This window comes from Artemia franciscana, unplaced genomic scaffold (genome assembly GCF_032884065.1).
Source record: "Artemia franciscana unplaced genomic scaffold, ASM3288406v1 Scaffold_601, whole genome shotgun sequence".
Classification (NCBI taxonomy): Eukaryota; Metazoa; Arthropoda; class Branchiopoda; order Anostraca; family Artemiidae; genus Artemia; species Artemia franciscana.
The window spans coordinates 149,728-170,177 of NW_027066312.1; the positions used below are offsets into that span (position 1 = coordinate 149,728).

The 20,450-nt window shown below is 34.1% G+C and overlaps 1 protein-coding gene across 5 annotated transcripts in view; it reads left to right on the top strand.

Annotated features, from left to right (window-relative positions):
• Nucleotides 1–5,498: 5,498 nt before the first annotated feature.
• The window catches only part of LOC136043445 (uncharacterized), a 147,457-nt gene continuing 132,505 nt past the window's right edge, over nt 5,499–20,450 (top strand). The window contains exon 1 of one of the 5 annotated variants that reach the window (XM_065728366.1): nt 5,499–5,627. In XM_065728366.1, the coding sequence (XP_065584438.1) occupies nt 5,569–5,627 (59 nt within the window). In that variant the 5' untranslated portion in view covers nt 5,499–5,568. Of the gene's footprint in view, nt 5,705–20,450 lie in introns of all 5 variants that reach the window. The other 4 variants (XM_065728364.1, XM_065728367.1, XM_065728365.1 and 1 more) reach the window with 4 other exon arrangements.

Genomic DNA, 20,450 nt, shown 5'->3' on the forward strand with positions numbered 1-20,450 from the left:
ATAAAACTATAGAGGCCAAATTCTACAACAATTTGTGGTAAGGTTTTGACAAATACGAGAAGTTTTGCCAAGTTTCAGGATAGAATAAATAGTAGCAATAGGAAGAATTTGACCTTCTATACGTCTCACTAATTTTAATAGACCGTAGGTAAGGCTAATCTCGCTTCATTTATTAAAAAAAAAACTATATTTTTAGGTACTAGTCATCGTTACATTATGAAATTGTAACATTAAAAATTAGTATGGAGTTTTTTAATTGTATGAGGTGAAACTTGTGTCACTATAATTGTAAACAGGGGCAGCAATTGATATAAAAGTGTTGGCTACGGGGATGTAGCCAGTATGCATTTTTTTTTCTTTTGTCTAGCCGAGAGGCATTTTTTCTTTTATTGACTTTTTAAACAAAATTCAAAATGTTTGCTAATTCGTAAAAGTTATTTTTAGAATAATGAGGATAGTACTTATGTTTGAATGTGAACGGGAAAATATCGATTGGAATAGACCCTAGCAAAATCACGTAATTTACGCTATTTAATACTTACGATAATGAATATCCGGATAAATTAGTTGTACTTTTATATTGATGGAGCCACTGTGATTACTATTTGAAAGTTTTTGCTTTTTCATAATATGATGTTCTTCGCTTTTTAATTCATGTAACACCTATTTAACTCTAGACAGATCAAAGACAACGATGCTAACTACGTCTCAACGAGCAATGTCATTTAAGAAGTGTTCATTCTCACTGATATAATATGATCTACGGTTCAGAGTTCTGAAAATAATTTGACAGTCCCAAACCCACAACAGTTTCAAACCCATATGAAAATATATATTACATAGAATTAAATATCCATTAGTGACACGTAAGAAATGTTTTTAGTGGAAATGCTCAGACAATTATTCAATAAAACCTTAAGCTGTTTTTTAGAAAATAAATTTTGCTACTTATTCTTCCACGGGATAAAGGGCCCCAAAACCCCTTTGGTATCTTTAACTAAGAATTTTTTGAAAGTATTTTACGTTTCTGAAAGTATTATTTCAAATATTAAGAAGCGTTTTGTTTACCAGCTGACTTCCAAGACAGTTTTAGTCAAAACATATGTTAAAGCTTAATAAACTCAGAAAAAGGCCAAACCATTGCAAACAAATCAAAACAAAGAACAAGAGCTATACACACCATAAATATTTCGAAGTTTGGCGTAAGAAATTGATTAAAAAAAACCATTGTTGATTGTATAAAAATCTATTGACTGCAAAAGAAATTTATTTTTTTTTTACTAAAAAGATATTCCAGCTAATCAGTATTTTATACTTTCTGAAAATAGTAATTGTTTTGCAGGTCGCATAATTTGATTTGCAGTTTCCGGGCTCGAACCATTCTACTAAAAGCATGTTAACTATTTATTATATCATCGATAAGGCTGTTTTTTTATCAGAAAGCAGTAGTATGAAAATGTCAAACTTTGGTGAGAAGAGAAAAAAATAAGAAATTCGGGCGGCCACAAAAGAGCAAGGGACCATGTCCCTTGAAAATTGGTATACAAGGTACTCTTCAGAAAACCACAGCCATTGTTTTCTATACGATGAATTTGGAAGAAAAGAAAAAAAATTAAGTTGTTCATAATAGTGAGTGGTAAGTGAAGATTGAACCATGTTAAAATCCATTAATACTACTATTGCTACTAATAACTATGTGCAACACCAATCCACCTGATGTTAGCACAGCTACACAAACACTCCTACATCGTAGTCTTTTCAAATCATCCCTCTTTACACCCTCCTAAGAAATTTATATTTTCGCTGAATCCCTCCTAACTAACTTATCCAGGGATTATCTGCTTTTTGTGCCTAGATTATTGGCGTAAAGGGACGATCTTTGGTAATCTGTTATTTGTCATCCCCAGAGTATTGCCCAACCATTTCAACCTTTCTTTCATCATTTCTAGAAATTGAAAATTCATCAACCGTTCTAGAAATTGGAATGCATCCACTTTTTTTTTATCACGGTCTATTGTTTGAAATATGGTCAGTTAGACGGGTGCACAAAATGATCTTTAGGCAATTCCTTTGGAAAGTATTTAACAAATCCTCTTTTGTGATTCGGAGTGCTACCTTTCAGAGCCATACTGACCACTGTTATCGCTGTAGCTTCCAATATTATAATATAAGTTCACCGACTTACGTTCATGATCTATCAAACTTTTTTGAATTGTGAAGAAGAAATTTGGGCTTTTGCTATTCTGTTTTTGACATTTTCATTTTATCTATGAAATCTTTTCTAATAATTCCATCTAGGTAAGTTAAGTTGTCAATTTGATCAATCTTACTTCTACGCAGCACCGCCTCTACGCCGTCAGTTATGAAGCGAACTGTTCTTCGCTCCAAGCTTTGTAAACTGCATCTCAGAGTCTAAAAAGTATATAATGCTAAGTAATTTCATTCCCTTTTAGCCTAAAATGTCTTCTCTTACCCCTTACTTGAAGTTTCTTTTATTTTGTATGAAAATTTTTTTTTCATTGATATGTTTTTTCTTCTTTTTAGCCTAAAATTTGTTCTCTTACCCCTTACCTTTCACAAAAATCTTAGGAGTGCCCTTTCTGTTTTTTTTTACCTTGGTATTTTTCCTTTCTCATTATTCACTACTGAGTTTTTTCAGTTACAACAGATTATCCAATATTTATGCCTGATATCAGGTTTTTTCAACTACTCTACATGGTACAGTAGTGCCAGTGGCTGATCAAGGGGGGGGGTCCCATGATATGGATAGAGTTTGACCGAGCATTTATATAAAAAACAACTTCTGACGAAACTTCTTGGTACCCTCTCCACCCCATCAATATAAATCCTCTATTCCCCAGTAGGAAGCATCAAAAGACGCTGTATCTAAAACAATTAGGAAAATTCTGTCTAATATCCTAATTCTACACGTTGAAATTTCAAAATATCTAGCCATCAAGCTCTGGCCTACTTATGCTTCACGTTTGGGAGAACGCGCCTTCAACTGTTAATGCAGGTAGCTTTTTTCTAGCAATAGCTTTTCTATCTTGTCGCTTAGAGGTTACCCGAGCAATGCATACTTAACCAACTGAACTAAATGCCAATTTAAAATTTTCAGCAAAAAAAGGAAACTCCTTGTGAAGGCGGTTTCTTGGCAAGTAATTCCCTACGGTATTTTCTAACATGAAACCAACAAATTAAAGCATACTTGTTGAGATTACTCTCCTTTTCAAGTAAAGTTGGCCTTCTTAATTGAGCGTGACTACTATCGTCCTTTGGATAATAAAAAACACGTATTGTTATGAATCAGTCAACCTGTTAACGCTTTGTGATTTGACAGTGTAAAATTGGTTTGTTTAAAAAATGAAGAGACAAAGACTAGTCTCCCCTGACTGTAGATTAAGAGTTTTTTCCAGTTCCTTCAGAAGTGAAAGTTGCAATTTTGTTATCCATACATGAGCTGAAGAGTATGCTCGAACTAAGACAATCAATTAGGTTAAAAGTTGTTTGTGCCCAGACTAATCCTCTAAGGATACATCAACCATGAAGGAAAACTTTTGAAAATCACTTGTTTGATCTTCTTTATCCATCCCCGTTGTTCAGATGCTAGGTTTGAGATACTTTGTATCTCCTGTGAAAACAAAATCGAACCTCCTTTTACTGAGGATGAATTTTACGTACCCTACTTTTAAAGATCAAGGGACTTTTTGGGTTTGTACCATGCATTTATTGGATTGTTATTGGTTATAAACGTGTATCATCTTATCTGGCATGAATAGATGCTCCTCTTTCATGAATGTGTGGGTCAGGCTGAAGGTAGGGCCTTTATTTTGGTAAACCCCCTTTTTATTCTAAGCAATACCCATGAAAACTTGCACCGTACAAAAACCTATTTTTGCTAACCAACTGAGATTCCATCCAAAAAATTCAAAAATATGAAACCATTTGTGACTTTGAATTTACTTTTGTAACTTGAATTGAAATTATTTAGCTATATTTCTAAAACTATTTTCAGTCCATAGTTTACGTAACAAATTTTGAAATTCCCAATTAGTTGAACACTATAAATGAACAAGATTATCCCTAATGACATCCTTTGTTCCTTTCAAAGTAAGAACAAGGATCCAAAATAACTCTGAATGTCACCTTTATAAAGAAATTAATTCAGAAGCAGCTAATCTGGTATTATGAATAACTAATCCTTGTTTATCTAAGATTATTGGCTAAATTCAATAGTTGAAAAACCACAACGATGAAAAAGCTACTGACCATACCTGTCAAAGTAAAAATCTGTAGAAATATTCAAGATTTCTGAACATAAAGGTTTTTCAAAAAATACAATGGCTTCTAATATTGTCAGGTTAATACAACAGACCAGTACTAAAGGTGAAAACCTTCATAAGAGTGTAAACAATTTTCAACTGGTCATCATGAATCCAGTCTTTGTAGTTTTTCTTACATTTATGTAAATTATACAAGTCAGAAATATATTTGAAACTCAGGTGAAACTTTGACCGAATTAAGATTTTTACCATTTTTTCAATGACCAATGTTTTGGTTACGTACAACTATCGTTTTTACTCATTAATAACAACCCTTTTTTGAGAATTTTGTCACTCTATCCGATGTTTACCTTTTCCCGAAAAAAATTAACTGCCTCTTTTCATCAAATAAATGAAAAGTGGGCATATGTTCGGATCATTATTCTGATCTCCACCCAGTGCACAATGGAGAAAATAAAGTAGTCTTGTAGATTTTTTTTTTCAATTTTGATTAAAAGCCTCGGAATTTTTTGCCAGATTAAAGTTTTTCGACAACTAAACAGGTTGAAACCTGCTATGAACAAAGAATGACAAACCCTATTAGCACTGTCAAATTCACTCAACAAACAAAAAAATGAAAGCCAGCACTTTCGAATCCACCATATTACTAATAAATTTCTTTAGATCCTAGCTCTCTTTTACTTTATTTTAACCCTCTTGAAATTCTTGTGTCCTCCTTGGAGTTACTTTGTTAATGTAAAAAACATCATTTGGACAGCTAATGCTGGTATTTCCGAGTTTAAGCTCTTCAATAAATTTTGTATTTCTCTTCTAATTCTTAAACTGTATTGCTTTGGAATCGACTAAATTTTATCCTTCTAGTTTCAACCTTGTGTTTCATGGAAACCCTGTGGATATTCTTTAGAGATAGTACAGTCACATACACTCTGCTTTTATAGAAAGCTCAGAATAAAACGCTTGTCCACAGGAAAATGCGTTGTGACTCGGTTTTCCTAAAAAAATCAGCACTTAACTTTCACAAAGGAAACATTTTCTTGTTTTTTTCGCCAAGTATCTACCTTTTTTCCCATGGATTATTTACTTCATTTACGAAAACTATTTCATCTACAAGTCTATTTTCATTCTATGAAAATAGTCTATTTCATTTTATGAGTGTTTTAATTTTGAAAAACGATTTCGGCTCTTTTGAGCTTCGGCTCTTCAGAGTTGATTTTCTCGTCCTGAAACCATAAGCTGCAGCAAATGGAAAATTCAAAGTATCTTTCATGTGATCTATATTTCAAAAATGAATAAAAAGAAACAAATTAAACATGTTTACCTAGTCAGTCCCTTCGACTATGAATGGTAAAGCATGTCTATGGCATATACTTCTTTTGCATGCTTATTAAGATCATGATTCTTTTTAATTGGCCAGCGATAAGGTAAACATGCTGGCAAGAAATTAGCTTGAGGGTGGAGCAAAGTATTGAAAAAGTTAGGATACCTTTTCTGTATTCTAGGGGTATACCCACCCTCCACTTTAATGATCCCTGATATTGTCCTATGTTGTATAAAAAAATTTAAGAAAATAGGCCTATTAGAATTTTTATTTAATACCCAAATAGTTTTCAGGCTATTAAAAAGAATTTTTATGTTTGCTTTCATTTTTATCCACATAATAGATTAACTTTTACCCTGCATATTTGTCCAACTGATCTAAATTTTTTTTGCAGTGATGTGATCATATTGGCTGATTTAGAATGAATGTTTGTAATTGTTTAGTTTCATCACAAGTTGGAAACTATGCTTCAAAGCAACATAGTTTCCAGTTTAAAGCACTTAGAAATGCTAATTCTAGAAGTGCATCTATTTCTGGTTGACCCTCCTCCTCCATGGGGCCAACTAAATATGTGTAAAGTGGGCAGGGTTTTGAAGTTGAGGGAAAAGTTAGGGTTGTACAATATGAATGGTGTTATATTTAAATGCTAATTCCAACCATCACTGGTAATTTCTTTTAATTGGAAATTGAAAGATAATTAAAAACTTACACATCCATTAATGCTAATATCCACTTTCACTTTCAAGTTTAAACTAGCCAGCTGTCTAAAGAAAACAAACATCCAATTTTGCTTTTATGTTACAGTACCTATAGGGCAAAGCAAATTAGTCCATGAGCCCTTTGGGCATTGGGCAAGGTCTGTATTCTGATTGGTTGACTTGTTAGTTGATGTTTATGACCTGCTTCATGCTTACTCTTTCAGGCTTCAGGCCAAATAATTATTCAATAAATATAGGCCCCATAGGTGCACAATACAACAGTTCAAAGCTGTGATGGTTTGATACAATGGGCTTTGAAGACTTTAGAAAATCTGTTGCTTTCCACAAAAGAAAATGGACAGAAAGAAGGCCATTATTTCCAGTAACTTTTCATCACACATCATTGTATATGTTCCAAAAACATGCAAAAAGAAAACATTTGTTTTGTCTTGCTGCCACCCAACTCAAGCCAGTTAACACAGCTACTGGACTTTGCTTACTTCTGTCCAATGAAAATAGCATGGTGAAAGATTCTGCTTAGATTTGAATCTTGTAAAGGCTCCAGGAGTACAGACCTTTCCAAAAGTGACTTTCTGAAGTTATTGAAGAAACTTTTGGATGCTCTTGATGAAGATAATGGATCAGTAGATATGATATCAGGATTTTGAAAAGCTGGATTATCCTGTTTAACCCAAGAAGGTACTAAACCAGCTACCAAGTTGTACAACTATAACATCACATGCTGTTTTAAACAAGACAATAGTTGAGTATTTGAAAGAGCTTCAGAGGGGCAACAACACTTGCAAACTACTAGAAAACAACTTCTCAAGTCGGGTATACTTATCATCCCTTGCAAGTGCAACAAGAGGTCAAACACAGAAGCAGCAAGTCCCCCATTGCCATCAATGTGAGCACCAGCAATTTTTCTCTGTACCTGCTGTCCCTTACTAGAACAGCCTCTCCAATGCCACCATCCAGTCCAAAACCACAAATGCATTTGAGAAAGGAGTTGATCAGGACTAGGTCAATGCAGGGTGTAGATTAACCTGGGATGCCAGACCATAGTCATGTCACACCACCAGTGGGATGTTTCAAAGGAGGCTCATCATCACCTTATCTTGCTGGACATGTGATTTTAGTAAATTTTAAGAAAAAGTGAAAGGCCCCATTGACAGAAGAGAATCAACATCCTACCTGGAAAAAAACTACTGTGTAGATGATGTGAAGCCTGTAGGTGAACCACAGCTGAGTGAAGAGGAAGAGACACATGTTGAAAAGATTAACTTTCCAAAGAGTTCCCAATAGTAAGTAAATAATACAAAGAGATATTATCCTAAATGTCATGAAAAAAGGTCCCCCATATGTTCTACATTCAAGAAAAAGCAAGCCAAGAAAAGAACAGAAAAAAAAGATTGAGTCATCCAAAGACAACCATAGCTCAATTGAAGACACACACATGTCATCCAAGAGAAGAAATGTGACAAAGAAGAATCCCACAGTTGATGCAAAAGCCAAATGTTGCTGATGATCTCAAACTTCACAAATGAACTTTTGTGCAGTTCTTATACAAAGAAAAAACATTTGCTGGAATTTCTAGGCCAAATTAATGTCAATAAGTTAGTTCCTGCATTTGAACTATTGCAAACTTGTTTGGGTTTTATCTTTTGTGTTTATGTTTTGCATTGAAGAAACCAAAGTGTACTGTTTTGTTCCTAGACAGATACAACATAATAGCATTCTTAGCAAAACCAAAGACCAAGGAACCAGGGTCATGATTCCTGATTGGAAGAAACACTGCTGGGAGCCTGTACATGTTCTTGCTGAGAGTTTCCACTACCCTGGATGGCCCTTGAACACCATGTTATTGTTATATCACATTAGAAGAGTGAGTAGCCTAGGTTAAGTTAGTAGTGGCAGCTTGACTTGTTTTATTCTGCTGTCTTCATTGATAAACATAATCATGGGCCTCTTCCACTGCCTTGTCTGAGGAATGTTATTTCTGTCACATGTACTCAAGATCTAGGGTTACTGTGTACATCTAAAGAACAAATCATACTGGCGTCTACCTCTTCTTTGTAAGTTTCAACTTCTATGACATCCTCTTCAATCTGGAAATTAGGACCCCTATTGCAACCTTCATTTGTTTAATTTGGTCAATCTTCTTAAGTTTCAAGGAGCTCCATGAGTTAGATTTTTTATGGCTACTTATGTAGACTTCCTGAAAAAGTAAAGAGTAAAATGTAAAGGGAACAAAGGGTAAAAATATTCACCTTCTTGGAAACAAAAACTTTTTGACCTGTGGGTATGCTGTACTTCCTCATGTAAAGGTTGGAAGTCCATCAATATCTGTATAAAAGAAAAGATAAACTATGGAAGCAGTGTAACTATAGTTTTCCTATTGATTGTTGGCTATTTGTACATCTAACTATTTTTCAAAATATTTGACCCTGACAGTTTTTTTTTATTATGTAAGCAGTCAGGTAGGGTAACAACCTCCCTTAGCTCCTTTCTGGATAGATGCTGAAATTTGACTGACTCACTGAAGATTCTTTGTGTGGTTTTTTATCATTATGTAGTACAACAATGGTGTAGCCCCAAGGGTTGTTGAGAAATACCAAAAATGTACATGGGGTAATTTTCTACCCCACCCAACCAGTTAATGGCAAATTTTCCATGGAATTTTAGTACAATGGTCCCTGGATAAACTGAAACTCCTATCAGTGATAAATACTAATTCATGAGGTACACTTAGATCCCAAACGGCTGTAATCTCTGTGTTAATTTTAGCAATCTAATACACAGCAATTAAGTAACTACATAATTGCTTGATGACAAAAATATATTTAAGCCAAAACGTTGAATCATCAGTTATCTTAAATCACACTTGCTATAAATAGGACAAATCCAATGTCCACAAGAGATGATCAAATCAGAAATGCTTCCAAGGTTGCTGTTTTCAATATGTTTATAGGGAATTTTATACTTCCAAGGATTATGCAAACTATTTTTTTTATGAGGGGTATGTTAATGGAACTTCTATGGGTTGTACATTGTAAAACAAAAATCATTTGTGGAAATGACCCTATATAATTAATTCTACTAATACTATTATTTGTGAAGTATAGTTGTAGGATACTGTTCGGTAGGTTTTTAGGTACTTCAGTAGATAAATTATCAGAAATATCCAGGTAATCTAGGGATTGGTTTGAGGGAAAGGTATTTTCTACAATGAAAAACATGCCTTTGTCATTGCTAGGGATCAAAAAGTTAACGCCATGACAGTTGAAATTCAGAAATTTCTCAAGAACTTCCATGCTATTGTTAGTTGACTGCAAAGTTTATTGCAGAGAAAACGCACACCTAAATATAAATGTTATGAAAATGTCTTGTATTAGAATTACTTATTGAATGTAAAAATTTATTGTTATATGTAGGTAATTACTTTTGAACAACTGATTTAACCACTTTCCAAAACATTTAGCCTACTAGTGTTGATAATTTTTTTGTGTGATTACAAAAAAGAAGATACATGGGCCTGTCTAAGGGCCCTCATATGCAATTTCCCCTTGAAGCAGTTATTGAATTGCGAAAAAGCATAAAAAAGGCATTAAGTTATATATTAACTTTCATCCTAGTTAAATTGTGTTGTAAACTGCAAATTTACCCTTTAAACTGTGTTGATAAGATATTCATTTCAATAAATTACTATCTCAAGCCTCAAAGGGCCAAATTCAAAGTTTCAAGTGAAAATATTCAAAATAAAATACAAAAACCAGAAAACTGGCAAAATTGTCAAATTGAAAACAAATAAGATCATTTTTAGTCCAGTATTGAACTGAGAATGTCAGTTAAAAACTTAAAAACTGAAACCAAAAGTATGTACATATAATATTTTTTAAGGGATATTAGAAAAAAGGGTAGCACCAGTTTCCAAAAATAAAAGAGAGAGAAACTAGTGGAATATTTGTTTGTTTATTCTGTAAGGAAAGGAACTAAGATGTTTCTTGTGTCTGGAGATAAAGCAGAAAATAAGGAATAAGATAGGAACAGCTTGAGGTGCTCAGTTTGGGAAGCAGCATCAAGTTATATGTTCACTTTCACCCCTAGCTAAATTGTGTTGTAAACTGAAAATTTACCTTTTAAACTGTGCATATAAGATATTTATTTCAGTAAATTACTATCACCTGCCTCAAAGGGCCAAATTCAAAGTTTCAATCGAAAATATTCAAATAAAACACAAAAACTAGAAAACTGGCTAAAAGGGATATTCAATAAAAGGTAGCACCAGTTTCCAAAAAAAAAGAAAGAGAAACTGGTCGGATATTTTGTTTATTTCTTCTGTAAGGAAAGGCACTAAGGTTTTTCTTGTGTCTGGAGATAAAGCAGCAAATGGGGGACAAGATAGGAGCAGGTTGAGAAACAGCTTGAGATGACACATAATCCAGATGGGCAGTGATGTTTTGGGAAAATGTTTTTTGTGCAAGGGTTTGTTTTTCAAAACGAAGCACAACATAACTCTTATATACTCAGGTGTTTCCAACCTAGCTTTTTTAGAAGTAGAGTATGGAAGCACAGAAAATGTGGTTCAATCCTGCTTTCTAGGACTATAATGAAAGAAAGGCTGAGATGGCTAGGGCACATTCTGTGGATGAAGGGTGACAGATTGCCAAAGATTTTCCTTTTCGGCCAACCATCTGGGGCTAAAATGAAAGCAGCTCGTCCTCGTCTGGGGTGAGAGGATGTCATAAGGAAAGATTTAAGGGAAATGGGAGCTTCCTGGGAGAGTGTAAAGAGAGAGGATTTAAATAGGTTGGGATGTAGGAGGAGCGTGCGTAGCTGTGTTGACCTCAGGCGGCTTGGTGCTGTGGTGAGATGTTTGTAGTTGTAGAGAGTATAGAACCATATTTTCATCAAAATGATTCACATGGCTCTTTTTGGATGTATTCAATTTTTCCTGATTTGTAATAGATGTCTGAGTGCAAAAAATGACAAAAATATTGAAGATGCTGGCAGATAAAGAAGTATAGATCTTTCAAGAATGGGAAGGGAGATGCTAAATTTATTTAAAAGCTTAAGCAGTGAGATAGATGCATTAGTTCTATGGAATATATCTTTAACATACATATTTCGGTTCCAATTGATATAAATTATGAAAAAAGGCAATTTAAAGGAGGACACAGAAATTTCAAGAGGGATAGGGTTAAGAAAATTGGGCAAGGATTTTTGGAAACATATTGGCATTATCATAGATTTAGAGGGGTTTCCTCTCATGTCTAAGTCCAGGGCATCATCTACAATGTCATTGAGGATGCTCATTAGGCTGCTTATTGAATTTCTGAAGTAGGTTTCAACTACCATCAGGTGGTGAGATGTTTGTAGTAGTAGAGAGTGTGGAACCCTATCTTCATCAAAAATTCTTCACATGGCTTTTTTTGGATATATTCAATTTTTCCTGATTTGTAATAGATGTCAGGGTACAAAAATTGACAAGAATATTGAAGATGAAGGAAGTGCAAGGAATCCTTCATATGCGTTCAAAACCAGGTTTTCCATCATTCTTTTTTGAGGGGGTTATAATACCAAGTTTCCATATTTGTGGAATTTGCCCAAACTTGATGATCTCACTGAAAAGAACAGACAAGGGCTATAAAAGGAAAGCACTAATAAGAAGAAATGGGATATCCAAAGGATAAGCACTGACCTACATTTGACAGTATAGAAAATTGTTTCTTTATATTGTGTGGTATCATAATGGCAGTTTGTTCAATGAAGTCATATAGATGGCTTCTATACTATATTCTGTGATGAAGCAGAGTCAATAATGTCACACACTTTTTTTTTACCTTATTGTGTAATTTTAAGAAAGCATCAATAAAGTCAGATGATTTTTTGCTCTTTGGTATACTAACAACAAAAGAAATGTTAAGGATGGGCTGGATTGAGGGACGGTCCTTACAGTTCACCTTTATGTGGAAAGATGGATGTGTCTTCGTATCATTTCTTAGAGGAATTAAGGAATTAAAAGAATTGTGGGTTGAAATTTTGGTAGGGAGGCTGGGGTGAAAGATTAGATGTTTGAAGATTTGAAAAGTAGATGTTGTTCAGATATAAATAATAATTGAAGGTTTACTGGGTAGGTATAAACTATTTTAAAGATTTTCTTGAAAAATCAGTTCTAGCATTTTGTCAGTTTATGTTTTGATGTGTATTTTTTGCTTGTTTTTCATGTGTCACCGTGTCCCAACAGGGCTTTCTGTGCAAATAAATCTATCCATCCAAGGAGGCATCAATAACATCTTATAAATGACTTTTTTTATTCAGTTATCCCAGGGACTGCATAAGTACAGGGCAAAGTGGGCTATATGTTTTTCATGTGTTCCACCATGTCCCAACAGGGCTTTCTGTGCAAATAAATCTATCCATCCAAGGAGGCATCAATAACATCTTATAAATGACATTTTTTTATTCAGTTATCCCAGGGACTGCATAAGTACAGGGCAAAGTGGGCTATATGTTTTTCATGTGTCACCATTTCCCAACAGGGCTTTCTGTGCAAATAAATCCATCCATCCAAGGAGGCATCAATAACATCTTATAAATGACTTTTTTTTATTCAGTTATCCCAGGGACTGCGTAAGGAAAGGGCAAAGTGGGCTATATGTATCATGTATTTTCTTTTCTCACCCAGCCACTTTGTATAGAAGTTATCATGTATACTTTGGAAGAGGCTTCTTCAGTTGGAAATTCAATATCCTAGCAGCTTTTTTAAGTAACAAAAGTGATTGGAGTGCAACCAGCCCTTTCCTGGTCCTGTTTTGCTGCCCTCTTCTCAAGACTTCTGATAAAAAAATTTTGAGATAGGCATTTTGTTCAGAATAGTTAAAAGGTCCAGTAACTATGTCTCTGGGGATGACATAACCCTGCAGAGTCCTTCTATAGTATTTTCTATTTAAAAAATGGGGCATGTTTGATTCTGGATCTCTAAAAGTGCTAAGGGTATTAAGGTCAAACTCAAGGTCAACTAAATCAAAACACACTATATACATGCTGGTTGCAAAAGGGCATATTAGCAATATCTCAGATACAGCTTTTTGTATTAAGTTGAAATTTTTTGGGCATGCTGATAGGAATCTTCAACCAGCCAAAATGCAATATTTGCAAACTACCTACAAACAACTGCAAAAAAAAGCCAATGAAGTCAAAATAATAATAAAATGGAAACAACTTTGAAGAGCTATCAGATACACAGCTATACACCACGTAACTAATTCTATGGAGCTTCAAAATGAATAAACTCAGTATATTAAAGTTAAAAATAAGGTTTAATTAATGTTTGGGAAGAAAGAAAAGCTAAATTGGCTCAGCAATTATTTTTTTGCCCTGAATTAATACCTTTTTAATAGTGTTGGCCCATGAGTTTCCTTTAGATAAGCCTTACAACTAAGGCTAGAGAAGAGAAGAATGAGGATAGAGAAGAAGAAAAATAGATAGAGAAAAGGAGGATAGGGAAGAAGTGGACCTGCTGTACCAGGGAAGGTTCTAAGAGTGGTTGTAATATTATCAGAGAGTAGTAATATGAATAGAATGTTAGAGCACTAAAATTCTTCAAACCTAAATATCTTCTCTAGTGCTCAAATCTTGACATTTCCCCCCTTTTTAAGTACTGTATCTCCCAGTTCTAGTTTTCACTCTGATATAAATTACACTTACTATTATATTAAGATGATTTAGCAAGAATTCTGTATTCAAGGTGGGGATGGCTAAGAGCAGTATAAAGTCTGGGTTATTGTGGGTTTTCTAGAAGCGGTGGTTATTTTAACAAGACTTTAAGATTTATTAGCTTTTACAAGTTGTACTTGTGGTACTTGACTTGATTGTCCATTTTAACTGCAAACCTCAGTCTTGGCATCCCCTTGTCTAAGAATTCCACCCAGATGTCTTTGACAAGAATTTGGTAGGCTAATGATAGTGAGGTTATTTGGACTTAAGTTTCACATTTTAAGGGGTCAAATTCAAACATCCGGGGTTTAGCTTACTGAGACAACAAATCAAAACAAGGCTAGAGTGTATAATGAGCCAAGGAATAAATAACTTCGGAGTTTTCACTACACATGGTTAAATAATTCTGGATTTTGGTTTGGACAAACATTAAACAGCCCGTCATACGAAACTCTAACTAAGGAGTAAGTTTTGCGCACAGTAACCAAAGCTATAAAAGAAAAAAAAAGTGAAATTACAGTAACAATAACATACAAAGATGTGGCTGTTTAACATGAATCAAAATAAATAAAATTCTTCAAGTTTTCAAAGTTACTCATCAAATGCTATCAGCCCGAGAAAAGTTGCACAATTTTGAAAAGCCAGAGAATACCTTCAACAAGTGGATTAATATTAATGAAAGGTCTCAAGCCCCTATGTACAAAAATGCGAAATCTTATGTTTCTCAGAGACATTTTACTTGTGGACCCAGAGACATTTGTACTTATTACAACATTGAAAATAAAATGAAAATTGCAGTGAATCCAGACAAGGATTTACCTATTGGGCCACTATGCCCTGCGGCTTTCACTATTCCTGAATTTCACTATCCACTTCTTTCCGTTATCTCATGTTTTAAAAATTTATTATTTTAGACTTCTTACGTAATGTAATGTATATAATGTAATAAAATGTAATATAATATAATGTAACATATAATGCAATGTAAATGTTAACACCAAGTTTGCATGTGTAAGTATATTTCTGATGTCATGCCTGAACACAGAAAAGGCTTGAATTATTTTCACAAAAATTGGACCAAAGGATCACCCCTCTCTCTCGTGACAGTTAAAAAATTGTGCCCCAGTAAATGCTTTTTACTATTTTTGACCCACTACATTCCAAGAAAGATTACTCATATCCCCAAAAGTCATTCGCATCATGCGTGCCCTCGTTTTGCCCCACATTCAAAGAAAGGTGTATGCTTCTTTGCCGTTTTTTGTTGCCTCAGGGGGATGATTATGTCGAATCAGTCATCATAGAATATTGGAAAAGTGCTCATTGAAATGAAAATTGAAAGTCGGAAAAACTTCTAATTTTCGTCAGAATGAGCCCTCTCGTTATAATCTAGGACCACTGGGTCGGTACGATAACCCCTGGAAAAAAGTAAATAAAAATAAATAAACAAGCATCCGTGATCAGTCTTGTGGCAAAAAATGCAAAAGTCCATATTTTTGTAGATAGGAGCTTCAACCTTCATCTGCAGGGTTCTTTTTTAAGTAGGAAAAGAGTTTGAGCCACAACGAAGTGGCAGTTTCTGCACTTTGTGAAACAAACAACAATTTTGACAGAAGATGTCCATCAATTGAAAACTTTGAGCTACACATTTAATTTAGTTACCAGGAAAGCTACTCGTCGGGCTTATCAGTTTTTGATGCTATAATACCCCGTGGTGGTACACTTGCTCCTAAAAATACATGTAATACATAGAAAATAGGCAGGTAGTCTATACGGCTAATTATTTCTTTTTAGCTTCCTTTAACTGGGTTGGTTCTTTGAAGACTTCATAAAATTATGTACTGTAGTTTACAGTGGAATGGAAATTAAATTAATTGTCATACGAATTCATTGGAATGAAATCAAATTCATTCCAGGCAAATGGAATGGAATTAATCCCAAAGCTATTAAAAATGAACAGAGAAATGAAATAAAATTAGTGTTTTCAACTTAAAGTAAAGAGCAACATTGGAACTGACAAAGAACAGTGAATCACTGTTGAAGACTCTTTCTATTGTATCACAATATATCATAGTTTGCCCAAAAATCACATTTTTTCCTATCTTCGTCAATCTAGAGGTGTCAGTGATATTGGTCATAAAATTTGCTTTTTATATTTTCTGTTTCTGCTTCTGTTCAAGATGATGCACAAGATTTTGATCATATACTTTTTTGAGCATCATTCACATTAAATATTGATCCATTAAAAACAAAAATGTTTTTGTGCGTTTTGTGTTTTTTTGTGTGTTTTTCTACATTTTTGTTTTCACTATGATTCTTTCTACTATACGTATTCGTGTATGTGGCACTTGTACGTCTACTATAAAGCAGCACGTGCATAGAAAAACATGAAAATCCATCTTGTCTACACACCCTTATTTTTTAATGTGGTCAACCTAGATGTGTGATTCATCTTAATATAAAACTAAAAACGAATATAGATGTTAATTAAGGTCAGCACTGTATAAGAAAGGTGATCAGAGTGAGTATGGTAATTATCAAGGGATTAGTCTGGTCTCAGTAGGTAGCAAATCACTTAGTAATATGATACTTGTTAGACTGAAAGATGCTGTAGACAAAGTTATAAGAGAAGATCAGTGCGGTTCTAGAAAAGATAGAGAATATGTTGACCAAAATTTCCCTCTAAGGCTAATAATTGAGAAGCGCCTGAGTTATCAAACGCCTTTGTTCCTCAGTTTTACAGATTTTGAGCAAGTGTTCGATTTTGTTGATAGAAGATCTTTAGCGAAGTTCTTATCCTTGTATGGTATACCAGACAAATATATTAAAGTGATTAGTGCTATGTAAGAGAATTAAATAAAAAAAACAAGTTTTTTTAAATGAAAGTAAGGAGCAACATTAAAACTTAAAGCGAACAGAAATTACTCCGTATATGAAAGGGGCTTTTCCTCCTCAACGCCCCGCTCTTTACGCGAAAGTTTGACTCTTTCTCTTAACTGTATTTTTAAAACAGTAAAAAACTTTAGCGTAAAGAGCGGGGCGTTGAGAAAGAAAAGCCCTTTCGTATACGGAGTAATTTCTGTTCGTTTTAAGTTTTAATGTTGCTCCTTACTTTCATTTAAAAAAAACTTGTTTTTTTTATCTAATTTCTGGACGTTTTTGAATTAATGCATGTTTTGATCTTGGCTCTCCGCACATAAATAATTAAAACGAAATTTGCATGTTAATTAATTGCAATTAATCGGAAGATTTTGAGAAAAAAGGAGCAAGGGAGGAGGCCTAGTTGCCCTCCAAGTTTTTGATCACTTAAAAAAGCAACTAGAACTTTTAATTTTTTACAAACGTTTTCATTGGTAAAAAATATACATAACTTACGAATTAACTTACGCAACGAACTTTTATATTTATATGTTTTTATTGCGTACTAGCTGTTGGAGTGGCGCTTCGCGCCACCCCACTCCTAGTTGGTGGGGGCGCTTCGCGCCCCCCAAGCCCCCCCCGCGCGCGTAAGTCGTTACGCGCCATATTAGTTACGCGCCATTGTAGTTGTGTCCCTGTGTCCCACCTGTGAGTATATATATATATATATATATATATATATATATATATATATATATATATATATATATATATATATATATATATATATATATATATATATATATATATATATATATATGTTTTTAACTACGTAAAACTTGCGAATATACAACATTTCTTCGATGTCCCATTGACTGTGCATATAAATAGATTGTCAGGTTTACCGACTCTTGAACATGCAACATAAAATTGTCCATGGGAAAAATAATCCGTATTCAGATCTATACCTGATTATTCTAATAACTGCCCTTGAGCTTTGTTGATGGTGATTGCTAATCGAACGTTCCCTGTGTCCCCGTCGTCATTTATATATCCCCCTGTGCCCCCCGGCATCCCCCTTGTAGTTGTGTCCCTGTGTCCCGGTCGTCATTTATATTCCCAGTATCTCGTTCGTCATTTGTGTCCCAGTCTGTCATTTCTCTTTGAGCGTCCCGGTCGTCATTTATATCTCCCGGTCGTTATTTGTGTCCCAGTGTCCCAGTCTGTAATTTCTCTTTGAGTGTCCTGGTCGTCATTTATATTCCCTGTGTCCCGGTTTTTAGTTTTCTTTTTCTCCTTTATTTTTCAGTTTTTTTCTTTTTTTCTTTTTTTTTTCTTTTTCAGTTTTTAGTTTTTTTATTAGTTTTTAGTTTTTTTTCTTTTTAGTTTTTTTGTAGTTTTTACCTTTTTTTTTAGTTTTTTTCTTTTTTAGTTTCTAGTTTTTTACCTTTTTTTTATTTTTTTTTAGTTTTTTAGCTTTTTTAGTTTTTTTAGTATTTTCTTTTTAGTTTTTTTGTAGTTTTTACCTTTTTTAGTTTTTTTTCTTCTTTTGTATTAATGCTAAAGCCAAGGTTCGAACCTGGAACCTCTCGGACCTGGAACCTGGAACATAACGCTTTACCAACTCAGCTACTTCGGCTTGAATACATTCGTTTTTGAATTGGTATATGATGAAATAATTCAGACGTCATATAATGACGTCAGTCGACACACAAACATGACGTCAGTCGACACACAGACACACAGACAACTTATCTATTCTATCTATTCTATATATATAAAAATAAGTTGTCTGTGTGTGTGTGTGTGTGTCGAGTGACGTCATGTTTGTGTGTCGACTGACGTCATGTTTGTCGACTGACGTCATTATAATGATTGAGCTGTATGCGTCATGAAGTTGTTTGTCGACTGACGTCATGTTTGTCAACTGATGAAATTACATACCGGGACACCGGGACACAAATGACGACCGGGACACAGGGAATATAAATGACGACAGAGAAATTACAGACTGGGACACCCGGACACTAATCACGACCGGGACACAGGGAATATAAATGACGACCGGGACCGGGACACAGGGATTGTTCGAATAGAAATTGCAGACCGGGACACAAATGACGACCGGGACACCGGGACACAGGGAATATAAATGACGACCGGGACACTCAAAGAGAAATTACAAACTGGGACACCGGGACACAAATGACGACCGGGACACAGGGAATATAAATGACGACCGGGACACAGGGACCCATCATTAGAATAATGAGGTATAGATCTGAATACGGATTGTTTTTCCCATGGACAATTATATGTTGCATGTTCAAGAGTCAGTAAACCTGACAATCTATTTATATGCACAGACAATGGGACAGCGAAGAATGTTGTATATTCGCACGTTTTACGTAGTTAAAAACATATATATATCTATCTCTATTCACAGGTGGGACACAGGGACACAACTACAATGGCACGTAACTAATATGGCGCGTAACGACTTACGCGCGCGGGGGGCTTGGGGGGGGGGGGGGCGCGAAGCGCCCCACCAACTAGGTGTTGGGGTGTCGTGAACCGCCACCCCAACAGCTAGTTTATATATATATATATATATATATATATATATATATATATATATATATATATATATATATATATATATATATATATATATATATATATATATATATATATATATATATATATATATATATATATATATATATATATATATATATATATATATATATATATATATATATATATATATATATATATATATATATATATATATATATATAGATAGATAGATGTCCCGGTGTCCCGGTCGTCATTTGTGTCCCGACGTCCCGGTCTGTAATTTCGTCAGTCGACAAACATGACGTCAGTCGACACACAAACATGACGTCACTCGACACACAGACACACAGACAACTTATTTTTATATATATTTTTTAGTTTTTTATTAGTTTTTAGTTTTTTTTTCTTTTTAGTTTTTTTTGTAGTTTTTACCTTTTTTTTTAGTTTTGTTCTTTTTTAGCTTTTAGTTTTTTACCTTTTTTTTATTTTTTTTTAGTTTTTTAGCTTTTTTAGTTTTTTTAGTATTTTCTTTTTAGTTTTTTTGTAGTTTTTATCTTTTTTAGTTTTTTTCTTCTTTTGTATTAATGCTAAAGCCAAGGTTCGAACCTGGAACCTGGAACATAACGCTTTACCAACTCAGCTACTTCGGCTTGAATACATTCGTTTTTGAATTGGTATATGATGAAATAATTCAGACGTCATATAATGACGTCAGTCGACACACAAACATGACGTCACTCGACACACAAACACAGACAACTTATTTTTATATATATATATATATATATATATATATATATATATATATATATATATATATATATATATATAGATATGAGGGTGTTCAACCCTTGTTGATACCTCGCTCTTTACTCTAAAGCTTAGATTTATGATTGATCTCTGAATCACAATGGCCTTAGAATAAATAGTTGAAATTAGTAAAAATACTTTAGCGTAAAGAGTGAGGTATAACGAGGAGGTAAACCTGTCATATGC